This window comes from Aphelocoma coerulescens, unplaced genomic scaffold (assembly GCF_041296385.1).
Source record: "Aphelocoma coerulescens isolate FSJ_1873_10779 unplaced genomic scaffold, UR_Acoe_1.0 HiC_scaffold_211, whole genome shotgun sequence".
NCBI lineage: Eukaryota > Metazoa > Chordata > Aves > Passeriformes > Corvidae > Aphelocoma > Aphelocoma coerulescens.
Genome location: NW_027183557.1, coordinates 70,294 through 92,341, shown reverse-complemented (window position 1 = coordinate 92,341; position 22,048 = coordinate 70,294). Strand labels below are relative to the sequence as shown.

At 68.7% G+C, this 22,048-nt stretch overlaps 1 protein-coding gene across 1 annotated transcript in view; it reads right to left on the bottom strand.

The window, feature by feature from the left end:
* The window catches only part of HCFC1 (host cell factor C1), a 40,971-nt gene that overhangs the window by 10,471 nt on the left and 8,452 nt on the right, over window positions 1-22,048 (bottom strand). Inside the window, 24 exon segments of the mRNA XM_068999072.1 lie at window positions 5-96; window positions 2,009-2,194; window positions 4,551-4,688; window positions 5,119-5,240; window positions 5,427-5,577; window positions 5,738-5,826; window positions 6,658-7,069; window positions 7,470-7,592; window positions 7,594-7,649; window positions 7,746-8,196; window positions 8,198-9,172; window positions 9,760-9,965; window positions 10,518-10,656; window positions 11,760-11,902; window positions 12,474-12,696; window positions 13,846-13,950; window positions 14,783-15,013; window positions 15,319-15,516; window positions 16,953-17,113; window positions 17,473-17,653; window positions 17,715-17,811; window positions 17,813-17,954; window positions 20,263-20,442; window positions 21,893-21,999. Of these exon segments, the coding sequence (XP_068855173.1) occupies window positions 5-96; window positions 2,009-2,194; window positions 4,551-4,688; window positions 5,119-5,240; window positions 5,427-5,577; window positions 5,738-5,826; window positions 6,658-7,069; window positions 7,470-7,592; window positions 7,594-7,649; window positions 7,746-8,196; window positions 8,198-9,172; window positions 9,760-9,965; window positions 10,518-10,656; window positions 11,760-11,902; window positions 12,474-12,696; window positions 13,846-13,950; window positions 14,783-15,013; window positions 15,319-15,516; window positions 16,953-17,113; window positions 17,473-17,653; window positions 17,715-17,811; window positions 17,813-17,954; window positions 20,263-20,442; window positions 21,893-21,999 (4,908 nt within the window).

Here is a 22,048-nt window from a genome sequence, read left to right as displayed (position 1 = left end):
GGGCCCCCCCTGGATGGCCAGGTACACCGAGTACTCGGCGATGCGGCCGGACGTCACCGACGGCGGCTCCCACGTCAGGTGGGCTCCGTCGGGGCTCTGCGGGGACACGGCGGGCACGGGGGGTTAGGGGGGTTATGGGGGGCACGGGGGGTTAGGGGGGGTTATGGGGGGCACGGGGGGTTAGGGGGGGCATGGGGGGCACAGGGGGTTAGGTGGGTTATGGGGGCACGGGGGGTTAGGGGGGGCATGGGGGCACGGGGGGTTAGGGGGGTTATGGGGGCACGGGGGGTTAGGGGGGTTATGGGGGGCATGGGGGGCACAGGGGACATGGAGGGTTAGGGGGGCATGGGGGGTTAGGGGGGTTATGGGGGGCACAGGGGGTTAGGGGGATTAGGAGAGCACAGGGGTTAGGGGGGCACAGGGGGTTAGAGGGGGTTATGGGGGACACGGCGGGCACGGGGGGTTAGAGGGGGTTATGGGGGGCACGGGGGGTTAGGGGGGGTTATGGGGGGCACGGGGGGCACAGGGGACATGGAGGGTTAGGGGGGCACGGGGGGTTGGGGGGGTTATGGGGGGCACGGGGGGCACGGGGTGCATGGGGGGTTAGGGGGGCACGGGGGGTTAGGGGGTGTTATGGGGGCACAGGGGATAGGGGGGGTTGGGGGGCACAGGGGACATGGGGGGCATGGGGGGCACGGGGGGCACAGGGGGTTAGGGGGGCACGGGGGGTTAGAGGGGGTTATGGGGGACACGGCGGGCACGGGGGGTTAGGGGGGCACAGGGGACATGGGGGGCGCAGGGGGCCCAGGGGGCACAGGGGGTTATGGGGGGTTATGGGGGACACGGCGGGCACGGGGGGTTAGGGGGGTTATGGGGGGCATGGGGGGCACGGGGGACATGGGGGGTTAGGGGGGCACGGGGGGTTGGGGGGGTTATGGGGGGCACAGGGGACATGGGGGACATGGGGGGCACGGGGGGTTAGGAGGGGTTATGGGGGGCATAGGAGGGACATGGAGGGGGGCCATGGGGGGTACAGCAGGGTTGAACTGGGGTTGGGTTGGGGTGGGATTGGTGTCACAGCCGAGACATGCGGGTTGGGGGTCTCTGCTAGGGGTCTGGGGTCTCTGCTGTGGGTCTGGGGTCCCCACTGTGGGTCAGGCCATGGGTCTGGGGTCTCTGCTGTGGGTCTGGGGAGCCTGCTGTAGGTCAGGCCATGGGTCTGGGGTCTCTGCTGTGGGTCTGGGGTCCCCACTGTGGGTCAGGCCATGGGTCTGGGGTCTCTGCTGTGGGTCTGGGGTCCCCACTGTGGGTCACTGGGGTCACCTTGCTGATCTCGATGGCTCAGGGCGTGCCAGGGAAGCCGGGCAGGGTTGGGGTGGGATTGGTGTTAGGGGTTGGTGTTAGGGGTCCCTGCCATAGGTCTGGGGTCTCTGCTCTGAGTCTGGGGACCCTGCCGTGGGTCTGGGGTCTCCCCATGGGTCAGGCCGTGGGTCTGGGGTCACCTTGCTGACCTTGATGGCTCAGGGAGCAGTGGGGAAGCCGGGCAGGGTTGGGGTGGGGTTGGTGTTAGGGGTTGGTGTCTGGGGTTCCCCTGTGGGTCTGGGGTCCCCCCATGGATCAGGCTGTGGGTCTGGGGTCCCGCTGTGGGTCTGGGGTCACCTTGCTGATCTTGATGGCGCAGGGCGCGCCGGGGAAGCCGGGCAGGGCTGGGGTGGGATTGGTGTTACGGGTTGGGGTTAGGGGTTGGTATCAGGGGTTCCCCTGTGGGTCTGGGGTCCCCCCATGGGTCAGGCCGTGGGTCTGGGGTCCCCGCTGCAGGTCCCGCCGTGGGTCTGGGGTCACCTTGCTGATCTTGATGGCGCAGGGCGTGCCAAGGAAGCTGGGCAGGGCTGGGGTGGGATTGGTGTTAGGGGTCCCTGCCATGGGTCTGGGGTCCCTGCTGTGGGTCTGGGGTCCCTGCCATGGGTCAGGCTGTGGGTCTGGGGTCCCGCCGTGGGTCTGGGGTCACCTTGCTGATCTTGATGGCGCAGGGCGCGCCGGGGAAGCCGGGCAGGCAGGTTTTGAAGGCCGACAGCTCCGAGAAGGGCCCGCGGCCGCAGGCGTTGAGTCCGGCCACGCGGAACTTGTAGGCCGTGCCCGGCTGCAGCTCCTGGCGCCGCAGCTGAGAGTGGTCCGGGACCCCCGTGCCCTCCTCCTGCGGGGACACGGGCATGGGGACACCGTGGGGACACCGTGGGGACACGGGCATGGGGACACTGGGCATGGGGACACCGGGCATGGGGACACTGTGGGGACACCGTGGGGACACGGGCATGGGGACACCAGGCATGGGGACACGGGCATGGGGACACTGGGCATGGGGACACCGTGGGGACACCGTGGGGACACCGTGGGGTCACGGGCATGGGGACACTGGGCATGGGGACACGGGCATGGGGACACCGTGGGGACACGGGCATGGGGACACCGGGCATGGGGACACCAGGCATGGGGACACGGGCATGGGGACACCGGGCATGGACACCATGGGGACAAGGGCATGGAGACACCGGGCATGGGGACACCGGGCATGGGGACACGGGCATGGGGACACCGCAGGGACACCGTGGGGGCACGGGCATGGGGACACTGTGGGGACACGGGCATGGAGACACTGGGCATGGGGACGTGGGCATGGGGACACGGGCATGGGGACATGGGCATGGGGACACTGTGGGGACACCATGGGGACACGGGCATGGGGACACCGGGCATGGGGACATGGGCATGGGGACACCGGGCATGGACACCGTGGGGACAAGGGCATGGAGACACCGGGCATGGGGACATGGGCATGGGGACACCGTGGGGACACCGTGGGGACACAGGCATGGGGACACTGGGCATGGGGACACGGGCATGGGGACACCGTGGGGACACCGTGGGGACACCGGCATGGAGACACCGGGCATGGGGACACCGGGCAGGGGGACATGGGCATGGGGACACCGGGCATGGACACCGTGGGGACAAGGGCATGGAGACACCGGGCATGGGGACACGGGCATGGGGACACCGTGGGGACACCGTGGGGACACGGGCATGGGGACACGGGCATGGGGACACGGGCATGGGGACACCGCAGGGACACCGGGGGGGACACGGGCATGGGGACACGGGCATGGGGACACGGGCATGGGGACACCGTGGGGACACGGGCATGGAGACACCGGGCATGGGGACGTGGGCATTGGGACACGGGCATGGGGACATGGGCATGGGGACACTGTGGGGACACAGGCATGGGGACACCGGGGGGGACATGGGCATGGGAACACCGAGCATGGGGACACCGGGCATGGGGACACGGGCATGGGGACACCGCAGGGACACCGGGGAGGACTCGGGCATGGGGACACGGGCATGGGGACACCGTGGGGACACGGGCATGGAGACACCGGGCATGGGGACGTGGGCATTGGGACACGGGCATGGGGACATGGGCATGGGGACACTGTGGGGACACAGGCATGGGGACACCGGGGGGGACATGGGCATGGGAACACCGAGCATGGGGACACCGGGCATGGGGACACGGGCATGGGGACACGGGCATGGGGACACCGCAGGGACACCGGGGAGGACTCGGGCATGGGGACACGGGCATGGGGACACCGTGGGGACACGGGCATGGGGACACCACGGGGACATGGGGACATGGGCATGGGGACACCGGGGAGGACATGGGCATGGGAACACCGAGCATGGGGACACCGGGCATGGGGACATGGGCATGGGGACACTGCGGGGACACGGGTATGGGGACACCACAGGGACATGGGCATGGGGACACCGTGGGTGTCCCCGGGGGTGTTCCTGGTGCCATTGGGGTGTCCCAGGGGGTGTCCCCGGTGTCCCAGGGCTGTCCCAGGGGGTGTCCCTGGTGTCCCAGGGGTGTCCCCGGTGCCATGGGGGTGTCCCAGGGGTGTCCCCAATGTCACAGGGCTGTCCCAGGGGTGTCCCTGGTGTCATTGGGGTGTCCCCAGGGGGTGTCCCCGGTGCCACAGGGCTGTCCCAGGAGGTGTCCTCGGCGTCCCAGGGCTGTCCCCAGTGCCACAGGGCTGCCCAGGGGGTGTCCCCAGTGCCATGGAGGTGTCCCAAGGGGTGTCCGAGGGGGTGTCCCCGGTGTCCCAGGGCTGTCCCAGGGGTGTCCCCGATGCCATGGGGGTGTCCCCAGTGCCACAGGGCTGCCCAGGGGGTGTCCCCGGTGCCATGGGGCTGTCCCAAAGGGTGTCCGAGGGGGTGTCCCCGGTGCCATGGGGCTGTCCCAGGGGGTGTCCCTGGTGCCATGGGGGTGTCCCAGGGCTGTCCCCAGTGCCGTGGGGCTGTCCCAAAGGGTGTCCCAGGGGTGTCCCCGGTGCCGTGGGGCTGTCCCAGGGGGTGTCCCTGGTGCCATGGGGGTGTCCCAGGGGGTGTCCCCGGTGCCATGGGGGTGTCCCAGGGGGTGTCCCCAGTGCCGTGGGGCTGTCCCAGGGGGTGTCCCCGGTGCCACCCCCGCAGGGGTCACTCACGTCGGGCGGCGGCGCGTCCTCGGGCGGCAGGAAGTAGTGAGTGACCATCATGGTGGTGCCCTTGATGACCCCCACGTCGAACCACTGGTTCTCCTTCTTGGGCAGCGCCTTGGGGGGCGGCGCCCCCGGCTCCGGCTTCTGGGGGACACGGGGACAGCGGGGTCACCGACGGGGGGAGGGGACACCTCGGGGGGCTGGGGGGGAGCTCGGGGATTTTGGGGGGATTTTTGGTGGTCCCGGGCATGTTTTTGGTGGGATTTGGGGGCAGTTCTGGGTTTTTTCTGCAGGGATTTTGGGGTTTTTCTGCAGGGATTTTGGGGTCTTTTGGGGGGATTTTGGGGTCATTAACCGAGGAAGGATTGCAGGGAATTTTGGGAGAATTCTGGGGAGAATTTTGGGGAGACTTTTGGGAATTTTGGGGGAATTTTTGGGGGGATTTGAAGATGAATTTTGGGGAGATTTTTGGGAATAATGGGGGGATTTTGGGGGGAATTTTGGGGTCATTCAGAGGAGGAATTTGGGGGGATTTTGGGGGGGATTTCGGTGCTCGCCCTCCCCTCCCACTCACCACAGGGGTGCTCTCGATGCCGTTGGCCACCTCAGCCAGGGCGGCGGCCGCTTGCAGCTTGGCGGGGCTGGGGGCCACCGCAGGGCCCGGAGGGGCCACGAAGGCGCTCGAGGGGGCCAGGCCTGAAGGGAGGCGGCGGGGGGGACAAACAGGGACACACAAAAAATTGAGGAGGGGGCTTAAAAGACCCCCCTGGAACTCCCCGCCCACCCCAATGCGAGCAGTGGGGTCCCAAACCAACCCTTTGGGGGCCCCCCCTTGCTGTGGGTGCCCCCCCCCCCCAGACCTGGGGTCCCCCCGTCTCTCACCGTCGCCGGGGGGGGGCAGGAGGGCGGCGGGGGCGGCCCCCCCGGGGACTGTGCCCAGGTCCCCCAGGCCGTTGGTGTCGCCCGCGGGGTCGTTGAGGCTGTCGGCGGGGGCCAAGGCCTCGGTGGGCAAATGGGGAGGGGGCGCGGCCGCCTGGGGGGGGGGCGGCGGCGGCGGCGGCGGGAGGGGGCGGGGCGGGGGGGCGCGGGGGGGGCCGCGGGGGGGGTCCCGGCCTCGGCCAGGTGCTGCTGGTGCTGCACCAGCGCCGCCAGTTCCTGCTGGGTCAGCACCAGGGGCAGAGCCCCCCCCGCGCCCCCCCGCCCCCTCCGGCACCCCCAGGGCCCCCCCCCAGCTCCGCGGGGCCCCCCCCGGGCTCGCCGGGCTCCAGCGGCTCCGACGTCCCTGCGGGGACAGAGGGGGACAGGTCAGGGGTGGGGTCAGCCCGAAATCCACACCCCTGTGGGGTCACTGTGGTCACCCCAAATCCCACACCCCATGGGGTCCTTGTGGTCAGCCCCAATCCCACCCCGCCATGGGGTCACTGTGGTCACCCCAAATCCCACCCCGCCATGGGGTCACTGGGGTCAGCTCCAATCCCACCCCGCCATGGGGTCACTGTGGTCACCCCAAATCCCACCCTGCCATGGGGTCACTGGGGTCAGCTCCAATCCCACCCTGCCATGGGGTCCTTGTGGTCAGCCCCAATCCCACCCTGCCATGGGGTCACTGTGGTCAGCCCCACTCCCACCCCGCCATGGGGTCACTGTGGTCACCCCAAATCCCACCCTGCCATGGGGTCACTGTGGTCAGCCCCAGTCCCACCCTGCCATGGGGTCACTGTGGTCACCCCAAATCCCACCCTGCCATGGGGTCACTGTGGTCAGCCCCAATCCCACCCCGCCATGGGGTCCTTGTGGTCAGCGTGGCCGTAGGGGTCATCCCAAGCCCACTATGAGGTCACCGTGGTTGTGGGGTCATCTCAAAATCACCCCCCCCCCCAGGGTCATCGTGGTCACAGGGTCCCGTGACCACGGAACCACCACCCCCAGAGGTCAAGCCCCCCATGACCATGGGACCACCACCATGGGGCCAAGACCCCCCCAACCCCCCCTCACTGACCCACGACGGCCCGCAGCACGGCCTGGATGGCCAGAGCTGGGCCTGAGGTCACCACCATGGGGCCACCGTGGCCGTGGCACCACCCCCATCGCCCCCCCAGGACCCCCAACTGACCCATGACGGCCTGCTGCGCGGCCTGCAGCACGGCCTGGATGGCCAGGGCCTGGGCCTGCGCCTCTTCGCTGGCCGCAGCCGCCGCCGCCGCCTCGGCCGCCGCGGTGACCGCCAGCTCCTCGGGGGTCAGCCCCGGGGGGCCCCCCGCGCCCCCCGCCTCGGCCAGCAGCTCGGGGGGCAGCGCCAGCCCCTCGGCCGGGCCCCCCTCGGCCGCGGCCGGCGGCAGCACCACCACGGCCAGCGGCTCCGGGGACCCCCCGGCCTCGGCGGGGGCGGCCTCGGGGGCGGGGGGCGACGGGGACGGGGCCGAGGGGGGGTCCTGGGGCGGGTGGGGGTCTGCGGGGGGCGTGGGGGTGGTGGTCGGGGGGGTCTCGGGGGGCGCTGGGGGGGACTCAGTCAGCGATGAGATGGTCTGGGGTGGGGAGGGGAGAGGAAAGGGGGTTGGAGATGGGGGACAGAGACCCCCAAAATGAGGCCTTGGTGGCCCCCAAAGCCCCCCCAGTGTCCCCAAAACCTCCCCAGCCACGGTCCCGACAACCCCCGGTGTCCCCAACCCCCTCCCAGTGTCCCCAAACCCCTTCCCGGTGTCCCCAAACCCCTCCCAGTGTCCCCAAACCTCCTCCCAGTGTCCCCAAAACCCCTCCCAGTGTCCCCAAACCTCCTCCCAGTGCCCCCAAACCCCCTCCCAGTGCTCTAAACCCCCTCCCAGTGCCCCCAAACCCCCTCCCACTGCCCCCAAGGTCCCTGCCAGTATCCCCAAGCCCCCTCCCAGTGCCTCCAACTCTCCCCCCAGCGTCCCCAAAGCCGCTCACCGGCACGGCCGGCCCCGGCGCTGGCGTGGACTGAGTGACCGTAGTGACCGCGCGGGGCTGGGGGGTCCCGGTGCCACTGGGGCCGGGGCTGGGGGGTCCCAGGGGGGACAGGAGGACCCCCACCCTCACTGGGGGGGGTCTCCCCATCCCCCTGCCCGTTGGCAGCCGGCGGGGGGGGGTCTGTGGGGACAACGGGGAGGGGTCAGCGAGGCGACCACCCCAAAGTACCAATTTGGGGACAATTTGGGGGCAATTTGGGGGCAACGCGGGCGTCACCTTGGCTGGCGCCCATGCTGGCGGTGACCGTGGTGGCCGTGGCCGTCGTCCCCGTCTCGTGGGTCTCGCAGGGGGGGTTGGAGCAGGCACGGGGGGGGCTGGTGGCGGTGGTGGCACAGGGCAGGGGCGGCGTCACCCCCTCGGTGGTGGCCGTGCTGGTGGCCCCGCTCTGGTGGCTCTGGCAGGGCGAGGACCCCGCGGTGGCCACGGTGGCCGTGCTGGTGGTCCCGGGCTCGTGGGTCTCGCAGGGAGGGTTGGCACAAGGCGGGGACCCCCCCGTGGTGGTGGCGGTGGCGGCGGTGGTGGCCGCGCTGGTGGCCGTGGTGGTGTCACCCGGCCGGGACCCCGCGGTGGCCGTGGTGGCCGTGTTGGTGGTCCCGGTCTCGTGGGTCTCGCAAGGGGGGTTGGAGCAGAGCTGTGACGACGTCATTGTCACCGTGTTGGTGGTGCCGGTCTCGTGGGTCTCGCAGGGGGGGTTGGCGCAGGGGGGGGACACCTCGCGGCGGTGGCACCGCTGTGCCCGGCTCCGGGGGGGGCCGCGAGGTGGCCGTGGTGGTGGTGGCCGTGCTGGTCGTGCCGGTCTCGTGGGTCTCGCAGGGGGGGTTGGAGCAGAGCCGCGTCCCCGTCGTCGTCACCGTGTTGGTGGTGCCGGTCTCGTGGGTCTCGCAGGGGGGGTTGGAGCAGAGCTGGGACCCCGTCACCGTCACCGTGTTGGTGGTGCCGGTCTCGTGGGTCTCGCAGGGGGGGTTGGAGCAGAGCCGCGTCCCCGCGGGGCTCTCGCAGCTCGGGGCCCCCACCACGGTGGCCGCGGTGACCGCTCCGGTGGCCGTCCCCACCTCGGGCTGCCCCCAGGGTGTTTGGCACGGGGGGGCCTCCTGCGTTTGGCACGTGCCGGTGACGCCGGGGGGGGTCTCGGGGGGGCACAGCCGCGCCGTCATCGTCGTCCCCGTGGCCGCCGTTTGCTGCGTGGGGCAGGGCGGTGCCCCCGGTGTCCCCAGGCGCGCCGTGCCCGTGCCGGCCGCCGTGGGGGTGTTGGTGGTCCCGGTCTCGTGGGTCTCGCAGGGGGGGTTGGAGCAGGCCCGGGGGGGCGGCGGCAGCGCCGTCCCCCCTCCCGCGTCCTCGCAGAGCAGCTGCAGCTGCTGCTGTCCCCCGCCCGTGCCCACGTTGGCCACCAGGCTGGTGGTGGCCGTGTTGGTGGTCCCGGTCTCGTGGGTCTCGCAGGGGGGGTTGGAGCACACCAGGGTGACCGTGCCGGGGGTGGCCTCGGCGGGGGGGGGTTCGGCAAGGCCACCCCCACCGGAGGTGGCCGCGGGGGGACCTTCGGCCGTGGGCGACGCCAGGATGGACACGGGGAGGTCGTGGACGGGCTGGGCCTCGACCCCGCTGGGCGTCGTGATCAGCGTCACCTGCGTGGGCTGGGACACCGGCTGTGTCCCCAGGAGGGGTCAGCGGACAGCGCTGGGCACGGGGGTGGCACTGACCACTGCACCCTCCCACCAGCGGACAGCGCTGGGCACGGGGGTGGCACTGACCACAGCACCCCCACACCAGGGCACAGCTCGGGACACAAGGGTGGCACTGACCACAGCACCCCCACACCAGGGCACAGCTCGGGACACAAGGGTGGCACTGACCACAGCACCCCCACACCAGGGCACAGCTCTGGGTACAAAGGTGGCACTGACCACAGCACCCTCCCACCAGGGGACAGCTCGGGACACAAGGGTGGCACTGACCACAGCACCCTCCCACCAGGGGACAGCTCTGGGCACGGGGGTGGCACTGACCACAGCACCCCCACACCAGGGGACAGCTCAGGGCACGGGGGTGGCACTGACCACTGCACCCTCCCACCAGGGGACAGCTCAGGGCACGGGGGTGGCACTGACCACAGCACCCCCAGCTGTCACCCCAGAACCTGAGTGTCCCCTCACCCGCACAAGGACCCTGGGGGTCCCCAGCACCCCCGTCCCCGATGCCCCCGATGTCCCCGATGCCCCCGATGCCCCCTCACCTGCATGGTGATGGTCGGTGTCCCCAGGCCGCCCCCGGCCGCGGTGGCCGTGATGGCCGCGGGGTTCAGGACCTGGCTCGAGAGGGTGGCGATTGTCCCCAGGGTGGTGATGGGCGTGGCCAGCGAGGCCGTGGCGCTGTGACCGCCCGCGCCCCCCGCCAGGCTGGTGGACACCGTCCCTGTCACCGTCCCCAGCGTGGTCACACCTGCGAGGGACACGGCAGAGTGAGTGACCCCCCGGAAAACTGACCCCAAAGTGACCCCCTGGTGCCACGGTGACCCCAAAGTGACCCCCTGTGCCACGGTGACCCCAAAGTGACCCCCTTGTGCCACGGTGACCCCTCCCCCTGTGCCACAGTAACCCCAAAGTGACCCCCTGGTGCCACAGTGACCCCAAAGTGACCCCCTGTGCCACAGTGACCCCAAAGTGACCCCCTGGTGCCACGGTGACCCCTCCCCCTGTGCCACAGTGACGCCACAGTGACCCCAAAGTGACCCCAAAGTGACCCCCTGTACCACGGTGACCCCACGGTGACACCCCGGTGATACGCTGACCTTTCCCCTTGACAGTGACCCCACTGTCACAGTGACCCCCCCCTTACCACGGTGACCCCAAAGTGACCCAATGCCCCTCCCCACGATCCCATGACCCCCCCCCACCACCAGTGGTGGTCTTGACCACCCGTGACCCCCCCAGTGACCCAGACGTGACCCAATGACCCCCGAGTGACCCCATGCCCCCCCTCCCACTCACTCACCAGTGGTGCCCTTGACCACCAGCGTGGTCACCGTGGGCTTGACGGCCGAGACGGTGACGGGGGTGACCAGCCGGACGCCCCCCATGGGAACCGTCCGCAGGATCGTGCCCGGCTGCCCCGGGGCCCCCTTCAGCACCACCTGAGGGGACACGGGGACAGCGCGGTCACCTGGGGACCCCCGGGCTTGGGACACCTCGGCTGACCCCCCCCCAGTGTCACCAACACCCCATCTGAGCCCCCCCAGTGTCACCACTGTCCCCAACCCATCACCTGAGCTCAGGTGCCCCTGGGGGTCCCCTAAGGGGGGGATTCAGGTGTCCTCAGGGGTCCCCAGGGGGGTTCAGGTGTCCCTAAGGGGGTTCAGGTGTCCCCAGGGGGGTTCGAGTGTCCCCCAGGTGTCCCCAGGGGGGATTCAGGTGTCCCCGGGGGTCCCCTACGGGAGGTTCAGGTGTCCCCAGGGGTGTTCAGGTGTCCGCTAAGGGAGGTTCAGGTGTCCCCCGGGTGTCCCCAGGGGGGTTCAGGTGTCCCCGGGGGTCCCAGGGGGGTTCAGGTGTCCCCAGGGGTCCCCTAAAGGAGGTTCAGGTGTCCCCAGGGGGGTTCAGGTATCCCCCAGGTGTCCCCAGGGGGGTTCAGTTGTCCCAAGGCGGGGGTTCAGGTGTCCCCCGGGTGTCCCTGGGGGGGTTCAGGTGCCCCTGGGGGTCTCCAGGGGGGTTCAGGTGTCCCCAGGGGGGTTCAGGTGTCTCCGGGGGTCCCCTAAGGGAGGTTCACGTGTCCCCAGGGGGGTTCAGGTGTCCCCAGGGGGGTTCAGGTGTCCCCCAGGTGTCCCCAGGGGGGTTCAGGTGTCCCTGGGGGTCCCAGGGGGCTCAGGTGTCCCCAGGGGGGTTCAGGTGTCCCCAGGGGGTTTCAGGTGTCCCCAGGGGGGTTCAGGTGTCCCTGGGGGTCCCGGGGGGTTCAGGTGTCCCCGGGGGTCCCCTACGGGAGGTTCAGGTGTCCCCAGGGGGGTTCAGGTGTCCCCCAGGTGTCCCCAGGGGGGTTCAGGTGTCCCCAGGGGGGTTCAGGTGTCCCCGGGGGTCCCCAGGGGGGTTCAGGTGTCCCCAGGGGGGTTCAGGTGTCCCTGGGGGTCCCAGGGGGGTTCAGGTGTCCCCCAGATGTCCCCAGGGGGGTTCAAGTGTTGCCAGGGGTCCCCTAAGGGAGGTTCAGGTGTCCCCAGGGGGGTTCAGGTGTCCCCGGGGGTCCCCTCACCTGAGTCACGCCCTGCTGGCCGTGTCCCCCGCCCAGCTTGGGCACGGCCGTGATGATCTTGGCGGGGGTCCCGGTGCCCGAGGTCATCACCTTGGTGGTGATGATGGTGATGGGAGACTTGATCCCGGGGCTGCTGGTGACACCTGGGGGCACGGGGGGGGCAGAGGGGTGGGCACGGGGGTCCCCCCCTGTCACTCACGGGGTGGTGATGGGAACTGGGGGGGTCTGGGGGGCTCAGGGTAGGTTCAGGTTCATTTGGGGAGGGGTCTCGCTCAGCGGTAGCTCCCGATTGGGTGATGATGGCCGACATGGGGATGGCTTTGATGGGGTCAGTGGGGGTCTCAGTGGGGTTTGGGGGTCTCAGGGGGGTCAGGGTGGCTCAGGGGAGTTCTGGGGGGGGTCTCAGGTTAATTTGGGGAGGGGTCTCGCTCACCAGTACCCCCAACTGGGTGATGATGGCCGACACGGGGATGGCTTTGATGGGGATCCATGGGGGTCTCAGTGAGGTTTGGGGGTCTCAGGTTAATTTGGGGAGGGGTCTCGCTCACTGGTAGCCCCTGACTGGGTGATGATGACCGACACGGGGATGGCTTTGGTGGGGTCAGTGCAGGGGGTCTGGGGGTCTCAGGAGGGCCAGGCAGGTTTGGGGGTCTCAGCGATGATTTGGGGAGCTCAGGGTGGGTTCAGGTTAATTTGGGGAGGGGTCTCACTCACCGGTAGCCCCCGACTGGGTGATGATGGCCGACATGGGGATGGTTTTGATGATGGTGGTGGTCCCGGGCTTGGTGGTGCTGGGGGACACGCTGCTGATGCCCAGGATGGTGGGGGGCTTGGCCGCCCCCGCCCCCGCCTGCGTGCTGGTCAGGATGGTGGTGGGCTTCCCCTCCCCCGACGTCACCAGCTTCAGGATCGTCCCCGCGGGCAGGGGGCCCTTGGTCTGTGGGGGAGGGGCAGTGAGGGGGGGAGGGCAGTGAGGGGAGGGGGGCAATGAGGGGAGGGGGCAGTGAGGGGAGGGGGCCGTGAGAGGAGGGGGCAGTGAGGGGGGAGGGGGCAGTGAGGGGGGGGGCAGTGGGGGGAGGGGGCAGTGAGGGGGGAGGGGCAGTGAGGGGGCGGGGAGGGGGGAGGGGGCAGTGAGGGGCTCAGTGTGGAGGGCAGGGGGCATTTTAGGGTAATCTGGGGGATATTTTGGGGTATTTTGGGGGGTTCGGGTAATTTTGGGGTACTCTTGGCTAATTTGGGGGGTATTTTGTGATAATTTGGGGGGGGCTTGGGGTGACTTTGGGGGTAACTTTTGGGTAAATTTGGGGTTAGTTTTAAATAATTTTGGATTCATTTGGGGGGTATTTAGCGGTAGTTTGGGGGTATTTTGGGGTACTTTTGGGGGTGCTTTGGGGTAATTTTGGGGTAAATTGGGGGGTTTTGGGGTACTTTGGGTGTTTTTTGGGGTAATTCAGGGGATTTTGGGGTACTTTGGGGGTATTTTGGGGTGATTTGGGGGGTTTTGGGGTACTTTGGGGGTATTTTGGGGTAATTCAGGGGGTTTTGGAGTATTTTGGGCTTATTTTGGGGTAATTCAGGGGGTTTTGGGGTACTTTGGGGGTACTTACGGGTAATTTGGGGGGGGTTGGGGTACTTTGGGGGTACTTTGGGGTGACTCAGGGGGTTTTGGGATACTTTGGGGGTGATTTGGGGGTATTTTGGGGTACTTTGGGGGTACTTAGGGGTAATTTGGGGGTTTTGGGGTACTTTGGGGGTATTTTGGGGTGATTTGGGGGGTTTTGGGGTACTTTGGGGTATTTTGGCAGGTTATGGGATACTTTGGGGGTATTTTGGGGTACTTTGGGGGTACTTAGGGGGTTTTGGGGTACTTTGGGGGTATTTTGGGGTGATTTGGGGGGTTTTGGGGTACTTTGGGTATTTTGGCAGGTTATGGGATACTTTGGGGGTATTTTGGGGTACTTTGGGGGTACTTAGGGGTAATTTGGGGGTTTTGGGGTACTTTGGGGGTATTTTGGGGTGATTTGGGGGGTTTTGGGGTACTTTGGGGGTACTTTGGGGGGTTTTGGGGTACTCTTGGCGCTGGCACCTGGATGATCTGGGTCACGGGGCCGCTCGAGGCCTGCCCGGTGACGGCCGAGCTCTGCACCGGCTTCGTCTGCACCACCGACATCACCTTGCCCAGGTTGGAGATCTGGGGGGGCCGGGGGGGGGGGCTCAGAGACCCCCGGGACCCCCAAAGAGACCCCCAGGATCCCCAAATCCCAACCTTGGATGGGTTTTAAAGCCCCCGGCACCCCCAAATTTGGGTGGTTTGGAGTTAAAGGACTTCCCCCCGCCATGACCCCAAAAAGGGGGAAAATTCGGGGTTGTGGCCCCCCAGGACCCCTCAAATCTGGGTTCCCACAGCCCCACAGAGACCCCTAAATTGAGGTGTCCATGGCCCCAAACCCCCCCAAGACCCTCCCACTCCCCCAAATCTGGCTCCCCACATCCCCAGAGCCCCCCCAGGACCCCCAAATCTGGGACCCCACATCCCCAGAGCCCCCCCAGGACCCCCAAATCTGGGACCCCACATCCCCAGAGCCTCCCCAGGACCCCCAAATCTGACTCCCCACATCCCCAGAGCCTCCCCAGGACCCCCAAATCTGACTCCCCACATCCCCAGAGCCTCCCCAGGACCCCCAAATCTGGGTCCCCACAGTCCCCGAGCTCCCCAGAACCCCCCAGTTGGAGTCTCCACAGCCCCAGAGACCCCTAAATCGAGGTGTCCATGACCCCAAACCCCCCAAGACCCCTCCCCAGGACCCCCAAATCTGGGACCCCACATCCCCAGAGCCTCCCCAGGACCCCCAAATCTGACTCCCCACCTCCCCAGAGCCCCCCCAGGACCCCCAAATCTGGATCCCCACATCCCCAGAGCCTCCCCAGGACCCCCAAATCTGACTCCCCACATCCCCAGAGCCCCCCCAGGACCCCCAAATCTGGGTCCCCGCCCACCCCCAAAACCCGGGGTCCCCCCTCACCAGGGCGCTGCCCCCCGGGACGGAGATGGGGCTCTTGACCAGCGTGATGGTCTTGGTGACCCCTCCGACCACGGTGGTGACCACCTGGGCCTGCTGGGCCACGGTCACCGTGCCGGACTTGTGGACGGTGATGATGGGCCTGGTGGCCGCGTTGGTGGCCGCAGGGGACGCCCCGGCCGTGCCCACCTGGGCGGCCGCCGTCTTCAGCATCCGCGTGGCCGGGTTGCTCACCTGGGGGGGGGGGGGGGACACCGGGGTGGGTGGGGGGGCACCCACGGGGGTGCGGGGGGCACCCCGAGTCCCCCGGTGACACCACGGGGTCACCCCGCGCCCTTCGGTGACACGGAAGGGCCCCCTCAACCCCCCTGGTGACACCTCAGGGTCCCTCCTGAGCCTCCCAGTGGCCCCCAGTGGCCCAGGAGGGCCGCCCCGAGCCCCTCGGTGCCAGCACGGTGACGATGACCCCGTCCCACCAAGGACCACCCCCCCCCCCCCAAGCCCCCGGTGCCACCCGCAGCCCCCCCGGTGCCCCCTACCATGACGGGGGACGAGGCCACCTTGACGGTGGCGGGCAGGGTGGTGGCCCCGGGGGTCACGGCCACCGTCTTGACGATGGTGGCCCCCGCGGGGACGCTGAGCACGGTGGGGGCCGAGGCCGGGGGGATCTTCTGGGTGGCCGCGGCCGCCGCTGCCAGCGCTGCCATGCCGCTCATCTGGGGGCTGCTGCCGATCACCTGCGGGCAGCGGGGACGCCTGTCACACCTGGGCACAGGTGGGCACGGCTGGGCATGGCTGGGGGCACCTGGGGACACCTGTCACACCTGGGCACAGCTGGGGGCACCTGTCACACCTGGGCACGGCTGGGGGCACCTGGGGACACCTGTCACACCTGGGCACGGCTGGGGGCACCTGTCATACCTGGGCACGGCTGGGGGCACCTGGGGACACCTGTCACAGCTGGGTACGGCTGGGGGCACCTGTCACACCTGGGCACGGCTGGGGGCACCTGGGGACACCTGTCACAGCTGGGTACGGCTGGGGGCACCTGTCACACCTGGGCACGGCTGGGGGCACCTGGGGACACCTGTCACACCTGGGCACAGCTGGGGGCACCTGTCATACCGGGGCACGGCTGGGGGCACCTGGGGACACCTGTCACACCTGGGCACGGCTGGGGGCGGCTGGGGGCACCTGTGACACCTGGGCATGGCTGGGGGCACCTGGGGGCACCTGTCACACCTGGGCACGGCTGGGGGCGGCTGGGGGCACCTGGGGACACCTGTCACACCTGGGCACGGCTGGGGGCACCTGGGGGCACCTGTCACACCTGGGCACGGCTGGGGGCGGCTGGGGGCACCTGGGGACAGCTGTCACACCTGGGCACGGCGGGGGGCGGCTGGGGGCATGGCTAGGCACAGCTGGGGGCACCTGTCACACCTGGGCACGGCTGGGGGCACCTGGGGACACCTGTCACACCTGGGCATGGCTGGGGGCACCGGTCACACCTGGGCACGGCGGGGGGCGGCTGGGGGCATGGCTAGGCACAGCTGGGGGCACCTGTCACACCTGGGCACGGCTGGGGGCACCTGGGGACACCTGTCACACCTGGGCATGGCTGGGGGCACCTGTCACACCTGGGCACGGCTGGGGGCACCTGGGGGCACAGCTGGGGACACCTGGAGGCACCTGGGATACAGCTGAGGATAGCCAGGGGCACCTGTCACAGTGGACACAGCTGGGGGCACCTGTCACCCCTGGGACACAGCTGGGAGCAGCTGGGACGCACCTGGGGCACAGCTGGGGGCACCTGGGCACACAGCTGGGGACACCTATCACAGGTGGGCACAGCTGGGGGCACCCGTCACCCCTGAGACACAGCTGGGGCACAGGTGGGGACACCTGAGGCACACCTGGACACACCCAGGGGCACACCTGAGCGCTCCAGTCACCCCTGGGACACAGCTGGGCACACCCAGGGGCACCTGTCACACCTGGGGCACAGCTGGGGGCACCTGTCACCCTTGGGACACACCTGGGGCACAGCTGGGCACACCCAGGTGCCCTCCATGTCCCCTGTGGGTCCCCAGGACTCCCGCCAGGTCCCCTCCCCGTGTCCGTCCCCCCCCCATCCCAGGTGTCCCCCCCCCCCCCAGGTGTCCCCCGCGCTCACCGTGCCCTGGGGGCTCTGGGTGGGCACCACCATCCTGACGCCCGCGGGCAGCGACGTCACCGTCACCGGGGCCTTGCCGGGCCCGGCCGAGCGCACGGTGACCAGCGGGGGCCCCGCGGTGGCCGCAGGGGGACCGGTCACCTTCAGCACCGCCGGGACACCTGGGGGGGGGCATGGGGGGGGGGACAGAGGGCTCAGGGCAGCGACGGGGACACCCAGGGACCCCCCTGCCACCCCCAGCACGTCCCTGACCCCCCCCATGGCACCCGTGCCCCCCAACCCCGCATCCCCAAACTCCCCCCTTGGTCCCCACATCCCCCCATCCCCCCGGCTGTCCCCGTGCCCCCTCCCCACCCCCCCAGCGTCCCCGCTGTCCCCGTGTCCCCCCCACCCACCCCGTGCCCCCTCCCCTCCCCCCAGCATCCCCGCTGTCCCCGTGCCCCCTCCCCACCCACCCCGTGCCCCCTCCCCACCCCTCCTGTGCCCCCTCCCCACCCCCGCTGTCCCCAGGGTCACTCACCGGGTGCCCTCCCCGCCGTGGCCGCTCCGGGGCCCGCCGGGGGTGCCCCCCCCGCCGCGGGCAGCACCTGCAGGGTGGCGCTGGGGGGGGCGGTCACCGTGCCCCCCGTGCCCCCCGCCGCCGCCGCCGCCGCCCCCCCCGGTGCCACCCCCGGCCGCCGCCGCCGCCGCCCCCGCGGCCACTCCGGGGGGGTTGGGCGGGTTGGGGGGCGCGGCGGGCGGGGACAGCAGGGTCAGCCCCACGCCCCCCAGCTGGGGCAGCGCGGGAGGCGCCGGGGGGGGCGCGGGCGCGGCGGGCGCGGGGCTCTTGGGGGGGTTGGCGGGCACCGAGGGCACCGGGGGCGGCGCGGGGCGCGGCGGGCAGCTCGTACTTCTGCAGCTGCAGCAGGTACGAGTCGGCCGTGGGCACCGCGCCCCAGCTCACCTCCAGCGACGTGGTGTTGGCCCTGACCAGCTGGACACGGCCCGGCGCCGGCGGGCGCTCTGCGGGGACACACAAACGGGGGGGGGGGCACGGGTGGGTCACGCCTGGGTCACACCTATAGCCCTCACATCGCACCTGGGTCACACCCGGGTCACCCATGTCACAGCTGGGTCACCCATGTCACCCCTGGGTCACACCTGGGTCACCCATGTCACACCTGGGTCACACCCAGGTCACCCATGTCACACCCAGGTCACACCTATACCGCTCACATCACACCTGGGTCACACCTGGGTCACACCTGGGTCACACCCAGGTCACCCATGTCACACCCGGGTCACACCTATAGCCCTCGCATCGCACCTGGGTCACACCCGGGTCACCCATGTCACCCCTGGGTCACACCCGGGTCACCCATGTCACACCCAGGTCACACCTATACCGCTCACATCACACCTGGGTCACACCTGGGTCACACCTGGGTCACACCCGTGTCACACCCGGGTCACCCATGTCACACCTGGGTCACACCTGGGCCACACCCGGGTCGTTCATGTCACAGCTGGGTCACCCATGTCACCCCTGGGTCACACCTGCGTCACACCTGGGTCACACCTGGATCGTTCATGTCACACCTGGGTCACACCTGGGTCGTTCATGTCACACCCGGGTCACCCATGTCACCCCTGGGTCACACCTGGGTCACCCATGTCACCCCTGGGTCACACCCGGGTCACCCATGTCACACCCAGGTCACACCTATACCGCTCACATCACACCTGGGTCACACCTGGGTCACACCCGTGTCACACCCGGGTCACCCATGTCACACCTGGGTCACACCTGGGCCACACCCAGGTCGTTCATGTCACACCTGGGTCACCCATGTCACACCTGGGTCACACCTGCGTCACACCTGGGTCACACCTGGGTCGTTCATGTCACACCCAGGTGACCCATGTCACACCCAGGTCACACTTATACCGCTCACATCACACCTGGGTCACACCTGGGTCACCTATGTCACCCCTGGGTCACACCTGCGTCACCCCTGGGTCACACCTGGGTCACACCTGGGTCGTTCATGTCACACCTGTGTCACTCATGTCACACCCAGGTCACACTTATACCGCTCACATCACACCTGGGTCACACCTGGGTCACCTATGTCACACCCAGATCACACCTATACCATTCACGTCACACCTGGGTCACACCTGGGTCACCCAGCTCACACCTGGATCACACCTGGGTCGCACCCATGTCGCACCCAGCTCACACCTATACCGCTCCCATCACACCTGGGTTGCACCCGGGGCACACCCAGGTCACACCCGGGTTGCTCACATCACACCTGGGTCACCCATGTCACCCCTGGGTCACACCTGGGTCACCCATGTCACACCCAGGTCCCACCCAGGTCACTCACACCTGGATCACTCCCATCACACCTGGGTCCCACCTGGACCACACCTGGGTCCCACCCGGGTCACCCATGTCACCCCTGGGTCCCTCACATCACACCTGGGTCACACCTGGGTCACCCAGGCCCCCCCAGGTCCTTGCAGCCCCCAGACTCACCTGTCTCCAGGTACCACAGGTCCTTGCAGCCCCCCTGCTTGTTCCAGGCCCCCCCCAGGTCCTTGCAGCCCCCAGACTCACCTGTCGCCAGCCCCCCCAGGTCCTTGCAGCCCCCCTGCTTGTTCCAGCCCCCAGACTCACCTGTCTCCAGGTACCACAGGTCCTTGCAGCCCCCCTGCTTGTTCCAGCCCCCCCCCCCCAGGTCCTTGCAGCCCCCAGACTCACCTGTCTCCAGGTACCACAGGTCCTTGCAGCACACCTGGTTGTTCCAGCCCCCCCCCAGGTCCTTGCAGCCCCCAGACTCACCTGTCTCCAGGTACCACAGGTCCTTGCAGCCCCCCTGCTTGTTCCAGCCCCCCCCCAGGTCCTTGCAGCCCCCAGACTCACCTGTCTCCAGGTACCACAGGTCCTTGCAGGCCCCCTGCTTGTTCCAGGCCCCCCCAGGTCCTTGCAGCCCCCAGACTCACCTGTCTCCAGGTACCACAGGTCCTTGCAGCCCCCCTGGTTGTTCCAGGCCCCCCCAGGTCCTTGCAGCCCCCAGACTCACCTGTCGCCAGTCCCCCCAGGTCCTTGCAGCCCCCCTGCTTGTTCCAGCCCCCAGACTCACCTGTCTCCAGGTACCACAGGTCCTTGCAGCACACCTGGTTGTTCCAGGCCCCCCCAGGTCCTTGCAGCCCCCCTGCTTGTTCCAGGCCCCCAGACTCACCTGTCTCCAGGTACCACAGGTCCTTGCAGCACACCTGGTTGTTCCAGGCCCCCCCAGGTCCTTGCAGCCCCCAGACTCACCTGTCTCCAGGTACCACAGGTCCTTGCAGCACACCTGGTTGTTCCAGGCCTTGCGGTAGCCGTCGCGGCCGCTCCAGATGTAGAGGCGGGTGGCGATGGCCACGGCGCAGTGCCCGGCCCGTGCCCGCGGCACGTTGTCCTCCAGCGTCTCCAGCACCAGCGGCTCCCAGGCCATCGAGTCTGGGGGGGCCGGGGGGGTCAGAGAGGGGATTTGGGGGGGTCAGGGAGGGGTTTGGGGCGATTTGGGGGGGTCAGAGAGGGGTTTGGGGGGCTCAGAGAGGGGATTTGGGGGGGTCAGAGAGGGGATTTGGGGGGGCCAGGGAGGGGTTTGGGGGGATTTGGGGGGCTCAGAGAGGGGTTTGAGGGGGTCAGAGAGGGGTTTGGGGGGGTCAGAGAGGGGTTTGGGGGGATTTGGGGGGGTCAGAGAGGGGTTTGTGGGGGGTTTGGGGGGATTTGGGAGTGGATTTGGGGAGATCAGGGAAGGGTTTGGGGGGACTTAGGGGGGGTCAAGAAAGGGTTGGGGGGATTTGGGGGAGTCAGAGAGGGGTTTTGGGGAATTTGGGGGGCTCAGAGAGGGGTTTGGGGGGCTCAGAGAGAGGTTTGGGGGGATTTGGGGTGGGTCAGAGAAGGGTTTGGGGGGGTCAGAGTGAGGTTTGGGGGATTTGGGGGGATCAGGGAGGGGTTTGGGGGGATTTGGGGGGTCAGAATGGGGGTTGGGGGATTTGGGGGGGTCAGAGAGGGGGTTGGGGGTATTTGGGGGGCTCAGGGAGGGGAGTGGGGGGCTCTCAAGACATGAGGGGGGCTCTTCTGGGGGTCCCACGACAGGTTTGGGGTGGTTTTTGGGGGTCCCAGCCCCCTCCTCACCCAGGCTCAGCTTTGGAGGGTTTTAGGGTGGGTTTGGGGTCGATTTGGGGGGTCCCAGCCCCCTCCTCACCCACGCTGACCTTTGGGGAGGGTTTTAGGGTGGGTTTGGGGTCGATTTGGGGGGTCCCAGTTCCATCCTCACCCAGGCTCAGCTTTGGGGGGTTTTAGGGTGGGTTTGGGGTGGTTTTTGGGGGTCCCAGCCCCCTCCTCACCCACGCTGACCTTTGGGGAGGGTTTTAGGGTGGGTTTGGGGTCGATTTGGGGGTCCCAGCTCCCTCCTCACCCAAGCTGAGCTTTTTGGGGTTTTAGGGGGGGCTTGGGGTCAGTTTGGGGGTCCCAGCCCCCTCCTCACCCAGGCTCAGCTTTGGGGGGTTTTAGGGTGGGTTTGGGGTCGATTTGGGGTCCCAGCTCCCTCCTCACCCAAGCTGAGCTTTTTGGGGTTTTAGGGGGGGCTTGGGGTCAGTTTGGGGGTCCCAGCCCCCTCCTTATCCAGGCTCAGCTTTGGGGGGTTTTAGGGTGGGTTTGGGGTGGTTTTTGGGGGTCCCAGCCCCCTCCTCACCCAGGCTGAGCTTTGGGGGGGTTTTAGGGTGGGTTTGGGGTCGATTTGGGGATCCCAGCCCCCTCCTCACCCACGCTGAGCTTTGGGGGGTTTTAGGGTGGGTTTGGGGTGGTTTTTGGGGGGTCCCAGCCCCCTCCTCACCCAGGGCTTTGGGGGGTTTTAGGGTGGGTTTGGGGTGGTTTTTGGGGGTCCCAGCCCCCTCCTCACCCAGGTTGAGGCAGGCCAGGGTGTTGGTGCACTTCCACTCCTTCTCGTGCGTCGCCACCTTCACGTCGTCCATCACCAGGGGCACCCACCCCCCAAAAACGTACATCCTGGGGGGGGGGTCAAAGGTCAGGGGGGGTGGGGGACACCCAGAGACCC